Here is a 17,190-nt window from a genome sequence, read left to right as displayed (position 1 = left end):
GGCTTAGAAGGAGGAAAACCCCCAGCAATCATGTTCTGATTAGCAGCTTTGGCTAGTATTCTAGTGAACACATCAGCAGCAAGATTAAAAAGCAAGGGTGAGGCAGGATCACCCTGCCTCACACCTTTACCTGCAATAAAAGACTCACTATTGGTGTCATTAATTCTGACCCCAACAGACCCATTGTGAAGCAGAGAGCCTAATTTGTACATCCATTTAGGGCCAAAACCTCTCCTTCTAAGAATGTCCAAAAGGAACTCTCTATTCACCATGTCATAAGCTTTTTCATAATCTAACTTAAAACAAAATCCCTGGAGATGGTTGCTAGCTACAGCAGGCACCACCTCATGGGCTGAAACAATACTCTCCAATATAAACCTGCCTTTAATAAAAAACAGTTTGATTAGGAGAGATTAAATCATTGCAAACTGGGCCTAGCTTATTAGCAGCACATTTTGCAAAGATCTTGAAACTACAGTTAATCATGGTAAGGGGTCTAAACCTGTCCAAGGAAACAACATTTGGTTCCTTTAGGACAAGGGTCAGAAGGGAGAAGTTGAGCCTGTACAAATCTAGCTCCCCCTTCTCTCAATCTCTAAAAAGTGCAAACAAATCACTTTTAATGAGATCCCAAAAATGCTGATAAAATAAAAAAGGGAAACCATCAGGTCCAGGAGCACCTTCAGCATATGAGCCAAAAACTGCATTCTTAATTTCTTCCTCAGTAAAAGGGTTTTCCAAGAACTCAATATGATCAGCAGTACCCATGCTAGACTGATCACGCCGCACAAGATCTAGGCCAATTAGCAGGGATGTAGGCACGCAGCGGCAACACCATTGCTAGTGGCTGACTGAGTGGTACCGTGACATTACCACATTGCCCGTGAACGAGAATTGAGAAGGAAAATGTATATTTTACTGCATTTATGTATATTGTAAATTTGTAATCTAGATTTTGCGTTATATTTTTAGTATGCTTTTAAGTTTGTCCTTGTCCCACTTTAAATTTTCTCTGTAAAGAAAATCCCTCAAGAAAAGGGTCAACAATTACGGAACAGACCCCGCAAATAAAAGATTACGGAATAGGCACTCCTTAACGAGGGCTGGTTCACGCCGTTGGGGGTTAGCCAGATAGGGATGCCACGACGGCCTGCCCACGAGGCGTGTGCAGGGTCCGGACGCAACTTCTTGCCGGGCCACCATTTTCTTCCTGACTCTTCACTTCTTCAGTTTGTGTGTTCTCTTCATTCTTCACGGCTTCGCCCTCAGACCTCGCTGCTTCTTCTACCCGGAGAAGCTTCTAGAAACACCATCTCCGATCCATCAGCCCAGCCAGGCCTACCTGCTGGTGGAAGTCGACACGGCGTGCTGTTCCGTGCCGCTTCCTTAGCGGTCGCGCGAAGGATGCTGGCGTCCAGGGTCTGGTCTAGGTCCGCGCCGCAGTCCTCGCGCGCTTTGGCTTCCGCAGCGGCCTCGGCGGCGAGGTCCCTTCTACTGAGGTCCGGCATGCAGCTCTCCCGGGCTCCTCCCGGTCTCGCAGAGCGGCCCTGCGCCCGGATAGCTGAGGCTGATGCGCCGCCGCTGTGCTCTTCTTCAGGCCATTCACGGTGAGCGTGGTTTGGTCTTCATATGCAATTGAACGTATGTGCATTCACTTTGAAGCTGAAATTTGTTCATTCATGCGTGCACCGACCGGGATTCAGATTTCAGAACTTTGAGCTGGAAGAATCTGAATATAATCTGATAATGCCATCGAAGGAATTCAGTTTGAACCTCATTTGTTAAACATCAGCGTGTATGACATTTTGAGAATTCTGATTCGCTGAATCATAGATTAATTCACCGTCTCCAGGGAATGATGATTACTGAATTTCCTACTTCCATCATGCAAAGATTTGTTACCCAATAATTCGGCCCCCCTTTCTTTCGTAATTACTTACTCGGGCTAAATTTCTATGTTGTCATAGAGGAGAACATGCCTGCAGAAGACGCACATATCAAAGACATCCAGTGTCTAATCGAGCCACGCCTGTCGGAGGGAACCGTCATGTTCTTTATGCAAGTTATCTTTCACAGAACCAACAGAACTACAGATCTTTTTCGGCTTCGTCCGACCAAGAGAGGATAGAAGCTGCAAACAGGGTGTGTAATTGTATTTATACCCGTATCTGTTAGCTTTGCCATCCTGGATAAATTCTGAGATCATCTCAATGTGTGTTACTAGCATGCCTCTATGAATAAACTTGGCGTCTTCATCCCAGGAATTGCAATCATTATTACGATCCGAAGTTCTCCTTTACATTAACTGGAGTTAACATTTTTTTTTAGTTCCAGATAATACATGGTCTGCCAAGGTGTGTGAAAATTGTAGAAGTTGGGCCTCGAGATGGACTGCAGAACGAAAAAAATACAGTGCCAACACCTGTAAAGATTGAGCTCATAAAGAGATTGGCAACCTCTGGATTATCAGTTGTTGAGGCAACAAGTTTTGTCTCCCCAAAATGGGTGCCACAGGTAAAATTCTTAATATTTTTCCCCGTAAGCAGGTGACTAAGATTACCAATTTGATTCTTATGCATATGTGACGGGAGTTGTGTAACTCTGAAGATCTCTGTTACCCAGTTTTATTTCCTTTGATATCTATATGATTTCCATGTTCTGACAGAACTTTGCCATCTATTCATTTATCTCTATCTCTACTTCTCTACTCCTATAAAAAACTCAGTTGGTGATGATTGTGTGTCTGCCATCCGTCATTTCTGACCATCGGATCTGCATCTAACGACTGTGATGTAAGCTGTGGCATTTTTTGCAGCAAGACCCCACTTCTCTGCTCCAATTTGCAGAAACCCCTTAGGGCTAATTTGGTTGTTAGGGATGAAACACCCAGGGAAATAAGCGCCTAGGTGGAGTTTCCCATGGCACAAGGGATCCATGGGAGAGATCGTCCCAGGTGGGAAAACGTACCTTCTGCTATTTGGACACCACAGGGAAGGAGCACGGTCGTTGCCCCCAGCACCATCACCTCTCTGTCGCGAAACCAGAGCGAGCGAGGGTTTCTTTCCCGATCTCGTGACTAGAGGAAATCCCTCCCAGGGAAGGGCCGTGGAAAGGGCCAGGGTCCCTCCCCATCTGGACAACCAAATGGCCCGGTCAGCTCCCCGAGGTCAATTTCGGCCCGCGGTTTCTTCGGCCGGGGAAAGGGCCGGGATCCCCTCGGGATCCCTTGCATCCAAATTAGCCCTTAGTATCTTGAAACCAACCACATCCCTCCCCCACCTCATCAAAAAAGCCACGAGGAATATATTTTAAGCTATGTTTTTAAGGCGACGCCTTGCTTTAAGGCGCTGGGGGGGCGCTTCGACGCCTAGGCGACGCCTAGGCGCCTAAAGCGGACGCCTAGGCGCCTAAAGCGCAAAGCGCTGGGGGGGCGCCTCGACGCCTAGGCGTCGCCTAGGCGTCGCCTTACGGACGCCTTTAAAACATAGATTTTAAGTGAAACCTAATACGAGTATAATTTTAGTGATATACATACCAAAATTAGATTGTTTTTCTTTCAAGTTTGTGAACATGTATTATTCTACTTTGGATCCGTTGCAACGCATGGGCACATTGCTAGTATAAAATAAATTTGCTGCTTGTTACGTTGACAAAGACTGCAGAATTATGGAACAACGGTAGTTTATAGTCCCATTGCTCATTACCATGATACTCTTGTGTCCATAATTCCACATATTACTCCCTCCGTTCCTAAATATTTGTCTTTCTAGACATTTCAAATGACTACTACATACGGATGTATGTAGACATATTTTAGAGTGTAGATTCACTCATTTTGCTCCGTATGTAGTCACTTGTTGAAATGCCTAGAAAGACAAGTATTTAGGAACGGAGGGAGTACAATACAGTAGCTTTCAACACCGGCATAAATTGCATCATTCACTGAAGTCATTTGCACTCTACGGGAATGAGAACATAACCATACTCTTAATTGGAGCTTCACCACCATGAAACTTTTTAGGTTTTAAAATATGACATATGGTGTTTAGCCCGGGAACCTGCAGAGCCCAACAAGGGTTGTGTTATTGTTTAAATGTTAGAGTGGAGTGTCGCATGGGCCATGACCCATGAGTGGTATAGTGGATTGCCGAACCTCTCGATCTTCTCATTGGAGATTCATAACAAAGTTTCCTCCTACTTCGAATGAAGAATGGTTCTGACGCAAATGTTGGATTTCTCCAAATTGTTTACCTCTGTATTTATATTGCAATCTAGATATTGGCAGTGTGGTCTGGGTGAAGTTGATTGTCCGACATGGAGGGAAATGGAACAAATACGGTGCACAAGCTCTAAACCTGTGAATAAGTATAGTTCTGAACTGTTATTGACATTTGAAAATTGGTTTTTTTACTGCGTATTCAAATGATCCTTGCTATTAAGATTCAGACACAGTGTTGATACATTGCCCAGTGCCACAAATAACATTTTCTTATTGAAACAAGAACTGAAATGTGTCTCTGGATAACATTATGCCAGACTTGAGTCGCCATCCTTAATTGTTTCCGGCAGGAATACTACCTAGCAATGAAGCAAGGAAATAAAATTTGTACAGGAGTGCCTATTGCCTAATACTATGATGTCATCTTAGTCCAAATAAATAGCATTCTGTTGTAGTCTAACTGAAAACTTATCATGTGACGAAAAAAAAATGTTTGCGAAATCTTGTGGTCTTGAATGCATGTGGCTTGCCTGCTTCTTAAGTCTTCTGCTAGCTCAGCTCACCCTACTTTATCAAAGTATACTTTCCGTTTTGCTTGTCCGTTAGTTCATTTGCCTATCATGAACTCCCTCTGTAAAGAAATATAAGAGCGTTTAGATCACTAAGTAGTGATCTAAACGCTCTTATATTTCTTTACAGAGGGAGTATTTGACATCCCATTGCTGAATGATACGATATTGAATAATTGTAGCTAGCTGATGCGAGGGATGTTATGGAAGTGGTTCGGAATATTACGGGTGTAAGCTTTCTTGTATTGACCCCAAACCTTAAGGTAAATCATTTTTAATCAGGTGGGTTTTATATTTGTTAGCTTACCCCATTTAATAACCAGTCCTGTTCATTTATCATCAGGGATTTGAAGCAGCAGCTGCAGCAGGTGCCAAAGAAGTTGCAATATTTGCGTCAGCTTCTGAAGCATTTTCAAAGTCAAACATAAACTGTTCAATTAAAGAGAGCCTTGTTCGCTATAATGATGTTGCTCTTGCAGCAAAAAAGCGAGAAATTCCTGTACGAGGGTAAGTTATTTTATTTTCCAGCCTTTTGAACTCCAGTTTTCCAGTGTGACATGTGTTAATATTGTGTTGCTCTATTATGCAACAATGTAGGTATGTTTCTTGTGTGGTTGGATGCCCAGTAGAAGGATCAGTACCACCTTCAAATGTAGCTTATGTTGCCAAAGAGCTTTATGACATGGGCTGCTACGAGGTTTCGCTTGGTGATACGATTGGAGTAGGTACCCCAGGTGATCTTGCATTATTTGCTACCCACAATTTTTAAGTATGCCATAGCTAGATTTTGCTTGCTACTATTGGGCTTCAGTTTGTTACATCCATTAGGCAAAGGATATTATCTGGCACGTGCCAGTTTGACACCAAGGTCCTCACTGTCATCCTGGAGCCTTGGCATATTTGGCATGATTTGTTTCTCATGTTGCCTTCAAACAAATGTTGAATTTTCTTGTCCTCAAATAATGGAAGAAAACTGCTCCTAGTTGTATACCAGTGTCGTTTGGGAAAACATTGATTCCACCCAGTAAATTTTAACTCCTCTTAATGTCAGACTGTGTTTAATTATCTAGATAAACCCACCTTCGCTTCATGAAAATTTCAATTAATATGTAGCTTCTTCGATATATTCAGGCACAGTTGTACCAATGCTTGAGGCAGTTATGTCTGTCGTTCCCGTGGAAAAGCTTGCTGTCCATTTCCACGACACCTACGGGCAGTCTCTTTCAAACATCCTTGTCTCTCTCCAGGTAATCATCTACTGAGATACTGAACAAACCATCACATAAAAACAAAATGGTGATTCAGATCTTATCATCTGACACTTGTATGTGATCAACCATGTTCTTTGCTCGACCAGATGGGTATTAGTGTCGTGGACTCCTCCGTTGCGGGCCTTGGTGGCTGCCCATATGCAAAGGGCGCATCAGGGAATGTTGCTACTGAGGACGTAGTGTACATGCTGAATGGGTTGGGGATCAAGACAGGCGTCGATCTAAGCAAGGTGATCTCAGCCGGCGAGTTCATCTGCAAGCATCTGGGGCGCCAGTCTGGGTCCAAGGCAGCTACTGCCTTGAGCAAGGTTACCGCGAGCGTCTCAAAGCTATGAGGCTGCTCTTAGTGCTGTTACTCTGTAACATCTTAATGTTGTGCCCGTTTATCGTATGTCGTGATCCCCTGTTGCACAAGATACATGTACAGTACCAATACAGAAAGTACGTAAATGAATAAATGGTGCATTTGATGTTTTGCCACAAAAAAGGACATTTGAAGCCACTTTCATTTCTCCTGGATAATTCAGCTGTTAAACCTGTTGTACACTATGTAACACACACATGCATATGACGTGTGCAACTAAATATAAGTTTCCAAGAGACAAAAAGGGTAGATGGCCATACTTTCAAAGATGTGCAAAATTGATCACATCAATTAAATCAGTACAATTGTCTCACTTCTCAGCCGCCAAAAGTTAACAATATTCATGGTCAATGTACACTAGCTTGTTAAACTCTACGGTAGATCAATAATGCCTCCGTGAAGTGAGTTAAGAACTTAAGATCTCTCTCGAGTTACTATGTATTACATCTGTACCAAAATAGAAGACGTTTTTGTACTTCAATTTGAACTGCAAAAACGTCTTATATTTTGATATGGAGGTAGTACATGATAGGGCTCCTGTGAATAACCAAATTATTTACAGCAATTGTCAATACCAACTAATAATTACTGACGATTCAATCAGGCATCCCTGTCAATGCCAAGTTGGTTTCTTGCTTCAGCACTCTTTGTGTTTTGCTGAACTTCTCTGATGGTAGCACGAGTCCTTTTCCATAGGCCGCTAACAGAAGAGCCTCTGCTCGCCCTGCATCAGTGTCAAAACATCAATGAACTGAAGAAAACGCGTTATCATCTACTCATTTTCCAGCGGGTCATTCAATTAAATAGATTAAGCTAACTATACTAGCCAAAACATATTTAGCTGGTCTGTGAGGAATATCCGAATATGTGTAATTAGTTTGTTTGCTCAGTGCACCTTGAAAGCAAGACAAGAAATACACAGAGAGCACATCATGTGTACATCATGTTTATTCATACGCATATGTCAGTGTCTACAATTGATCAGCTCGAACTAGAATGTTGTGACAAAATAATTCATTTACTGACTTATTGTTGTGACTTGGAAAATTGTAAGATGCGTACCGTGATGTTTCTTCAACTTGAGGGACAGAGCCTTATCCGGGAACAAGATTGTTGCAGCTCGTCTGCTATCGTCCTGACAGACGTAGAAGGGTCATAAGATAACTATTATGATGCGGTGCTAATTAAGAAACATGTAATGAAATTGGTGTCATGTTAAGTCTACAATTAGTAGAACAACACACAAGATCTAGCAACAAACATTCAGATGAGGAGAGAGAAATGCTCACTAAAATGAAATAACATCTATGCATTACCACAGTAGCAATCAATTGGTTGAACTCAGATTTGATTCATTACTGCCATCAGCTTAGAACATAGCACCCCAACCTAATCCAATGATATCTAAAGCCCAACCCAGATTTCTTCACTCTAAACCATTCAAAAAACTGAAACAATTCAGTTGTGAACTTATATTGAGAGGTCTCCTGGGTTGCAATGATCGGCGCACATGACCACGAACCCACCGACACGGTTTCAAGAACTCACCACACTGGCCCTGTTTCAAGGACTCAATACTTACCCTGTTATCTATTTTTTTACTACACAACCTTAATTACATCAATGAAAATAGCAAAGATTGGGCATCTTTATTGAAATGCCATAATTAAGCTTGTTAAGTTCTTACCAATAAACAGAAAAAATTTCTACCAGTTTTCTGTAAATGAGAAGGCATATAAGGATGTTTGTGGCTCGGGCGGTTTGCTTTATATATAAAGCGGGGCGAAAGCCTTTTTCGGTATAAGAAGAGTAACAAACCTTAGGTGATGCACTTCGAGTTAGCCCAAAGTACGATTTCCATGTCTGTGATGCAACCGGTACAACAGAAAACTCAGATGCCACTAGAGCAGCAATCCACAAGCCATACGAAAAACCTGTACTCCACCATCCCTAAATATACATCATAAAACAGAAGGCAAGAAGTCACTAACAGAACCTACATTACGCCACATGTTTCACATGAAATTTAAACAGTCATATGGTGTGAACTAGATTCTATCAAGTTCAAATTGCGAACTGAGTTTGAACTAGATCACACTGCTTAGAGTACAACTCTAGCCTCAACTTGTGTGTGGAACATCTTCAGAGGCACATGATCTCAAGAAGCACACAATGTCAGTTCTATTACCACCAATCTACTGCAAAATGTTATGCACCGAGACAGTAATAAGTTGCAAGTGAGCAATGTAATCCTCAACTATTCTTATTATAGGGACTATCCAATGGCATGACTTCTCTAAGTATTGATGCATAAAACATAAGTTCATTGTAATGCTTATGCAAATGTTTCCATTGACTGGCAAAAATATGAGGAAAGCAAGAGACCGACCAGCTTTCCATCAGTTGGAAATGGACTTGACTTTTCAATAAATGCTGTAGTTCCTGCAAGAAAACAAAGACACCACAATATCAGAGTCAGACACCAGCAACGGTTACTGAACATAACTAACTGCCTTGTGCTCAACACACAAGGAAGGCTTAAGTCCTCCAATACCCCAGATAGGAGTGTACAACTACACTCTCGTGTGCGGTGTGCCCATACCTGGAGGCGCATCAAGGCCACGGAGAAGCTGTATGATGGACCTGGTGTCTAGGCGCTTCCGGGTGAGCTCCGACACCATTATGTTCACGAACGGGTTATCGAACACCTACAGGACGTGAAAACGTGAATGAATGCTTAAGCACACCTGTCAACGCGAAATGCGAGTTTCGGGCCGCACCTGAGAGGAGCCGTCGGGTGAGAGAACGGCGATGGCGCCGCGAGTGTCTGGATCGATCCCAATCGCCCAGCCGGTGGGGGCGGGGGCGGCGGCGGCGTCGCTGCCGTCGGCGGGGAGCAGGGAGAGGGAGGCGAGCCAGGGGTCCACAGCCCCCGCGTCCGCCAGGAGCTTGGCCTTGGCCCTGGAGCGGGACTTCGCGGGCAGCGCCGCAACAGGAGGGAGCAAGACACGTCGGTGGCAGCGGCGTGAGCGGAAGGGCGGGGAGAAGAAGGCCGCGGCAGCGTCCCAACGGAGGGTGGAGCGGCGGAGGGCGGTGGAGCGGAGGGCGTTCATGGGGTGGACGGCGTGATGCGTAGCTGGCGCAGCGGCGGCCGATGCAGCACCGGCAGCTGCTGCTGCCATAGTTCGAAGCAACAGGAGGCGGAATGGGAGGGGAGGGTTTTTGTTGTTCCGCTCGGGGGATAACGCGTCCGTACGGACGGGCCGAGACGAGACCAGCTACTACTGGTATTTTCAGAGTCTTTTTTTTTCAGGAAATTATGAGAGCTTTATTCGAACAAAAGGGTTCGCTGAGCAATCAGCCCGAAGGATACCGATCAGGAAGCTAAGAGTCTCCAGCGCTGGACCATTGGCTGACCGCAATACATGTTAAATTATAAAGAAATCAAAACTATTGGCTAGCTCTCTTTTTTCTGAAAAATAGATGCCACTACTGAACGAGAGTTGTGACGAGTGTTTTATAGGTTCACCACTTCCATGCAATCGGTCTCAGTGACCACTTTGTTGAATCCTCGAAGTGCTGCAAAAATAACTCCTTCTTGAATAGAAGTTGCTTCCGCTATCAAGGGATTTGTAACATCAGGCAATGGCTTACTCCAGGCTCCCATAAATGAGTTGTGGGACCTGGCGATACCCCTTGCACCATCCAGACTCCATCTCTGTCAATAGTTATATCAGTATTTATCTTGACAATATCATGTTCGGGCGGGCGCCACCCATGACCCGACAGCACCAACGCATGTTGTCGAGGTATATCCAAAAGAGCCAGAACTTCTCTTGTCAATCCTACAGACTTTATCGGGTCAATCTTCTCCTTATCATGGGTCCATCGATTCCGGGAATGCTATATGGACCACATCACCGTAATGATAGTGGCTCGTTCTTCTTTTGAAAACATGTGATCACAAGAAATGTCTCTCGCCCAAGTGTTTGGGTGAAGGCGTCGTAATTTTATGTCCATCAACATAGGTGCCTCCTCCCAAAAACACTCAGCATGCGAATAATGAATAAGAGCATGCTCTAAATCCTCATCCGTCGCTTGACAAATTTTGCAAGTACTATCCTCTCTGATATGCCTCTATCTTAGAGTGCATTCATCCGGTATTATGCCTCGCAAGACACGCCACCAAAACACTCTAACTTTGGGGACAACTTTTAGAGGTCATATGGTTTTCCACAATTGTTGATCATCGATTGAAGTTCCTGAAGCCTGCCCTTCATTTAGAGTTGCACGCTCTTTGCGATTCACTAGAGCTCGGTACGCAGTTTTAACAGTGTAGTTACCAGATTTCTCATATGCCCATGCCATGAAGTCCGGACCCCCTCCTTGCCGAAGAGGAATATTTAAGATGGCCTCGGCATCAGGCAAGATAAAAGTATCACGGACTAATTCTTGACGCCATGTTCAGTTTGTCTGATCGATGAGATCACTGACATGCTCCATCGTGGTAGCGGCCGGTTTCAGCAACGGTGTGATAGATAAAGTGGAGGGTATCCATTTGTCCATCCACACGTTAATGCTTGTCCCATCCCCAATCCTCTGAATAATGCCTAGCTGCAGCACATCTCTCCCAGCAACGATAGCTCTCCAAGTTGCTGAAACTGTTTGAGGTACTGTTGCTTGCATAAAATCACAATGTGGAAAATATCTTCCCTTCATAACTCTGACACGTAGAGAATTCAGATTTGTCATGAATCGCCAATCATGCTTTCCCAATAGAACCAGATTGAAAAGATGTAGGTCCCGGAAGCCCGTTCCACCTCTGCATTTTGGTGATACCAATTTCTCCCAAGAAATCGATTGAAGGGCTCTCTTCAATCAGAGTCAGCACCTGTATTTTTTGACCGCATGTATCCGCATCTGTATTTTTAACACAGTACAGACGCAAGCACTCATACATACGTGCATACACCCACCCTTATGAATACACACATGTACATAAATAATACGAGTACCAAGACTTGAACTCTGGTGGGCTGGTGATACCACTGTCCCTCTAAGCATCCAACCACAGATTGACCATATAAGTCATGTATTTTTGTGCCTCAAAAAAAGTTATGTATTTTCTTTTACATACAAAGATCGTATTGAAGTGTCATCTGAATTGGAGGATGATTATGTTACGTGCCAGCGACTTCAAGAATCGAAGCTGTAAGAAACCGCTTGCAACAATCCAGACCGAGTGGTCGGGACGATGTTTTCCCATCCAACGCGGTCTTATATAGGTCTGCTCGGTGGTTTGGACGCCATTTTACGCCTTACCGCTGGCACACACGCGTCTGACAACCTTGACCAACCCAAACCCCTCTTCCTTACCCCGCGCCCTTTCCTGCCCGAAAACAGCTGCCCACATTTATGTCATTCTAGAGCGGGCACTTCACGTTGACGTCAGCCTAGAGCGGGCGCCCCGCATTGACGTCAGCCTAGAGCGGGCGTGACCTCTCGCTGGCGCCGGCATTGAAGCGGCTCGCGGACGGAGGGTGCCGTGTCCCCAATGTCATTCTTGTTCAATGCCGGAAAGACGTTTACTGGACGGGACTGGATTGATATCTACCACGCCCGTCCAATGCTCGTCCCTCCGTCTGCCACTATTAAACAGGCTCACCGACCGAGATACCAACTCTGACGCCCGTGCATTGACGCACCCAGATGCTTGGCCTCGCCGGCATCCACTATTTAAAGGCAATCACACCCGACTCACACCACACCACAACCCATCTGCTCCACATCTTTCTCCTGTGCACCACATCTATCATGACCGCGAGTGGAAATGCTTGGTGGGAGAGCCTCCCGATGGAGCAGAAGCACCAGGTGACCGCCCTTGCGGCCGCGTGGCAGAGCCACGGCGAGTAGAGACTGGCTCCGACGACGACTCTATGTCGTAGCCCATGTCGGTGCATGCCATCTTGACAACTGAGTAGTCACAGGCGCACTTCAATGCCGCCATGGCAGAGTAGTAGCTTGTGCCCTGATACATCCATTTTGCATCATGTTTTCCTACTGTTATTTATAATGTTTTATGCATAATAATACTTTATGGAGTAATTCTAATGCCTTTTCTCTCATAATGGGCGTGCGCTGATGTCTTGTGGGGCCCACAGCTGGCCTCCGGTGCCCATCTTTAGCTATATGATGGCTTTTGACCTAGAAAAAAAATGAAGAGAAGACTTTCGGGACGAAGCGCCGCCATCTCGAGGCGAAACCTGGCAGGAGCACTTTTGCTCTCCAGCGGAGCGATTCCGCCGAGGATACTTCCCTCCGGGAGGGGGAAATTGAAGTCATGGACATCACCAACGGCCCTCTCATCGTGGAAGGACCAATCTTCACCAGCACCATCTCATCTCAAACCCTAGTTCATCTCTTGTATTCAATCTTTATCTCAAAACCTCAGATTTGTACCTGTGGGTTGCTAGTAGTGTTGATTACATCTTGTGGTTGATGCTAGTTGGTTTACTTGGTGGAAGATTAAATGTTCAGATCCTCAAGCATATTCAATACCCCTATGATCTTGAACATAATTATGATTTGTGAGTAGTTACTTTTGTTCTTGAGGACATGGGAGAAGTCTTGTTATAAGTAATCATGTGATGATGGTATTCGTTTGATATTTTGATGATACGTATGTTGTTGCTTCCTTTAGTGGTATCATGTGAACGTCGACTATATAACACTTCACCATACTTGGGCCTAAGGGAAGGAATTGCAGAGTAATAAGTGGATGATGGGTTGCTAGAGTGACAGAAGCTTAAACCCTAGTTTATGCGTTATTCCGTAAGGGGCTGGTTTGGATCCATATTTCATGTTGTGGTTAGATTTATCTTAATTCTTATTTTGTAGTTGCGGATGCTTGCAAGAGGGGGTAATCATAAGTGGGTTGCTTGTTCCAGTAAAAATAGCACCCAAGCACCGGTCCACCCACATATCAAATTATCAAAGTAGCAAACGTGAATCAACTAAACATGATGAACGTGACTAGACGACAGTTCCCATGTGTCCTCAAGAACATTTTGATTTATATAAGAGAACTTGTTGGCTTGTCCTTTGCTATAAAAAGGATCGGGCTACCTTTTTGCCCCTTTGTTACTATTGTTACTTGTTACGAATTATCTTGCTATAAAACTATCTATCACTGCTACTTTCAACACTTGCAGAGAATACCTTGCTAAAAACCGCTTATCATTTCCTTCATCTCCTCGTTGGGTTCGACACTCTTAATTATCGAAAGGACTACGCTTGATCCCCTATACTTGTGTGTCATCATGGATGTAGTTTGAGACAGAACTGCGGCGGGTGTGTCGTACTCATGCAGATGTCGGACATCCGCGTCCATGGGGTGCCGGACTATCATTGCCGGCCAAAACCGACGAACGAACACATGATGCGAGGCATCTCGTCATCGTGGCCATAGATGGGGCAGACTGCCTTAACAACCATGAGGATCTTCCCATGGTCATCTGATCTTATACAATTCAAGAGGATATGATGATCCAATCATGTGTTTTCTCTACTCCTACATTTTGAGAATCCCGCTAATCAAAGAGGCCCTTATATGTCTCTTCGTTTTTGGGCAGGACAAGTCATCACCACAAATAGAATCATTTATCATGATGAAATAATCTTTGAATTGTATGGATTTTGCTTCATGCAAACATCTCTTACCCTATCCCTCGATATAGTTCTTTTTTACATGTTTAATCTACTTTAAAACTTGGTATTATGTAAGGGCATCTATAACACAACAAATTCCCTAACCAACTACATCTTTGGGTTAGGCAGAACGAATGCTTGCAATGTGAGAGTGATGGTAAGGGGTGGGTTCCCTCCCTACTAAAGAACAATAAGAAATAAACATATCATGGACGAAAAGCAATGCTAGGTTGGGACAGAGGTACATGGCAACTATCTGGTTTTAGGAATAAATTGGAACAAAGAGTATAGTCTTGTTTTGTTTCTCTGAACAAATTAATAGCTCTGCTTCCAAGGGTGAGCCATATTTACCGAGGTACATAAAGGTTTCATGAACACTTGACTCGAAAAAAATCCAAGTAACTTAATTTGCCATATTATTAGGGATCCTTTGGTTCAAAGGAAAAGTGGAGGAAAGTTGTAGAAATAGGAAAATTTCCTATGGTGATACTATTCATGCCTTTAGTTCAAAGGAATGGGGCAAAGGAATAGTGAAGGAAAATTTCCTTTGATCCTAGTGAAGGAAATATGCCCTAGAGGCAATAATAAAGTTGTTATTTATATTTCCTTATATCATGATAAATGTTTATTATTCATGCTAGAATTGTATTAACCGGAAACTTAGTACATGTGTGAATACATAGACAAACAGAGTGTCACTAGTATGCCTCTACTTGACTAGCTAGTTGAATCAATGATGGTTACGTTTTCCTAACCATAGACATGAGTTGTCATTTGATTAACGGGATCACATCATTAGAAAATGATGTGATTGACTTGACCCATCCGTTAGCTTAGCACGATGATCGTTTAGTTTGTTGCTATTGCTTTCTCCATAACTTATACATGTTCCTATGACTATGAGATCATGCAACTCCCGAATACCGGAGGAACACTTAGTGTGCTATCAAACGTCACAACATAATTGGGTGACTATAAAGATGCTCTACATGTGTCTACAATGGTGTTTGTTGAGTTGCCATAGATCGAGATTAGGATTTGTCACTCCGAGTATCAGAGAGGTATCTCTGGGCCCTCTCGGTAATGCACATCACTATAAGCCTTGCAAGCAATGTGACTAATGAGTTAGTTACGGGATGATGCATTACGGAACGAGTAAAGAGACTTACCGGTAACGAGATTGAACTAGGTATTGAGATACCGATGATCGAATCTCGGGCAAGTAACATACGGATGACAAAGGGAACAACGTATATCGTTATGTGGATTGACCAATAAAGATCTTCGTAGAATATGTGGGAGCCAATATGAACATCCAGGTTCCACTATTGGTTATTGACCGGAGACGTGTCTCGATCATGTCTACATAGTCTCGAACCCGTAGGGTCCGCACGCTTAACGTTCGGTGACGATCGGTATTATGAGTTTATGTTTTTTGATGTACGGAAGGTAGTTCGGAGTCCCGGATATGATCACGGACATGACGGGGAGTCTCGAAATGGTCGAGACGTAAAGATTGATATATTGGAAGCCTATGTTTGGACATCGGAATGGTTCCGGGTGAGTTCGGGCATATACCGGAGTACCGGGGGGTTACCGGAACCCCCCTAATGGGCTTTAGTGGAGAGAAAGAGAGAGGCAGCTAGGGCAGGCCACGCGCCCCCTCCCCCCTCTGGTCCGAATTGGACTAGGAATGGGGGGGCAGTGCCCCCCTTTCCTTCCTTCCTCTCCCCCCTTCCTTCTCTCCTAGTCCAACTAGGGAAGGGGGGATCCTACTCCCAGAGGGAGTAGGACTCCTCCAGGACGCGCCATAGAGGTCGGCCCTCCCCCCTCCTCCACTCCTTTATATACGGGGGAGGGGGCACCCCATCAACACACAAGTTGATCATTGATCTCTTTGCCGTGTTCGGTGCCCCCCTCCACCATAATCTACCTCGGTCATATCGTTGTAGTGCTTAGGCGAAGCTCTGCGCTGGTAGCTTCATCATCACCGTCATCACGCCGTCACGCTGATGAAGCTCTCCCTCAACACTCGGCTGGATCAAGAGTTCGTGGGATGTCGCTGAGCCGAACGTGTGTAGATCGCGGAGGTGTCGTACTTTCGGTGCTAGGATCGGTTAGATCGTGAAGACGTTCGACTACATCAACCACGTAGTCATAACGCTTCCGCTTACGGTCTACGAGGGTACATGGACAACACTCTTCTCTCTCGCTGCTATGCATCACCATGATAGATCTTGCGTGTGCGTAGGATTTTTTTTTTGAAATTACTGTGTTCCCCAACAGTGGCATCCGAGCCAGGTCTATGCGTAGATGTTATATGCACAAGTAGAACACAAAGGAGTTGTGGGCGTGGGTATATACATATTGCTTGCCGTCACTAGTTGTTTCTTGATTCGGCGGTATTGTTGGATGAAGTGGCCCAGACCGACATTACGCGTACGCTTACGCGAGACTGGTTCTCCCGACGTGCTTCGCACACAGGTGGCTGGTGGGTGTCAGTTTCTCCAACTTTAGTTGAATCGGATTCAATGAACATGGTTCTTTCTGAAGATCAAAAAGCAATCACTATACCACGTTGTGGTTTTTGATGCATAGGTAAGAACGGTTCTTGCTCAGCCCGTAGCAGCCACGTAAAACTTGCAACAACAAAGTAGAGGACGTCTAACTTGTTTTTGCAGGGCATGTTGTGATGTGATATGGTCAAGACATGATGCTAAATTTTATTGTATGAGATGATCATGTTTTTAACAAAGTTATCGGCAACTGGCAGGAGCCATATGGTTGTCGCTTTATTGTATGAAATGCAATCGCCATGTAATTGCTTTACTCTATCACTAAGCGGTAGCGATAGTCATAGAAGCAATAGTTGGCGAAACGACAACGATGCTTTGATGGAGATCAGGGTGTCAAGCCGGTGACGACGGTGATCATGACGGTGCTTTGGAGATGGAGATCAAAGGCACAAGATGATGATGATGGCCATATCATATCACTTATATTGATTGCATGTGATGTTTATCCTTTATGCATCTTATTTTTCTTAGTTCGGCGGTAGCA

General features: G+C 44.4%; 2 protein-coding genes across 4 annotated transcripts; one reads left to right on the top strand and one right to left on the bottom strand.

Moving 5' to 3' along the window:
• The first annotated feature begins 1,174 nt into the window (after positions 1 to 1,174).
• On the top strand, positions 1,175 to 6,546 carry LOC123061072 (hydroxymethylglutaryl-CoA lyase, mitochondrial). 3 transcript variants are annotated; one of them, XM_044483987.1, is made up of 8 exons: positions 1,181 to 1,607; positions 1,968 to 2,142; positions 2,329 to 2,514; positions 4,971 to 5,051; positions 5,132 to 5,295; positions 5,386 to 5,522; positions 5,920 to 6,035; positions 6,146 to 6,546. In XM_044483987.1, the coding sequence occupies exons 1-8, from the start codon at positions 1,405 to 1,407 to the stop codon at positions 6,392 to 6,394; spliced, it is 1,311 nt and encodes a 436-aa protein (XP_044339922.1). In that variant the 5' UTR covers positions 1,181 to 1,404; the 3' UTR covers positions 6,395 to 6,546. The 3 variants fall into 3 exon arrangements, with proteins under 3 accessions (XP_044339924.1, XP_044339922.1, XP_044339923.1); XM_044483988.1 differs by having other exon boundaries at positions 1,186 to 1,607; positions 2,335 to 2,514; XM_044483989.1 differs by lacking the exons at positions 5,920 to 6,035; positions 6,146 to 6,546 and adding an exon at positions 5,617 to 5,807 and having other exon boundaries at positions 1,175 to 1,607.
• A 117-nt stretch (positions 6,547 to 6,663) lies between these two features.
• Positions 6,664 to 9,669, bottom strand: LOC123061073 (Holliday junction resolvase MOC1, chloroplastic). Its single transcript, XM_044483990.1, has 6 exons — positions 9,204 to 9,669; positions 9,026 to 9,131; positions 8,813 to 8,865; positions 8,242 to 8,373; positions 7,486 to 7,558; positions 6,664 to 7,147 (listed from the first exon to the last, which is right to left on the bottom strand). The coding sequence occupies exons 1-6, from the start codon at positions 9,603 to 9,605 to the stop codon at positions 7,020 to 7,022; spliced, it is 894 nt and encodes a 297-aa protein (XP_044339925.1). The 5' UTR covers positions 9,606 to 9,669; the 3' UTR covers positions 6,664 to 7,019.
• Between the last annotated feature and the right edge of the window lie 7,521 nt (positions 9,670 to 17,190).

Source organism: Triticum aestivum, chromosome 3A, assembly GCF_018294505.1.
Source record: "Triticum aestivum cultivar Chinese Spring chromosome 3A, IWGSC CS RefSeq v2.1, whole genome shotgun sequence".
NCBI classification, from domain to species: Eukaryota; Viridiplantae; Streptophyta; class Magnoliopsida; order Poales; family Poaceae; genus Triticum; species Triticum aestivum.
The sequence above is the reverse complement of the archived record's forward strand: the minus strand, read 5'-3'. Positions and strand labels throughout refer to the sequence as shown.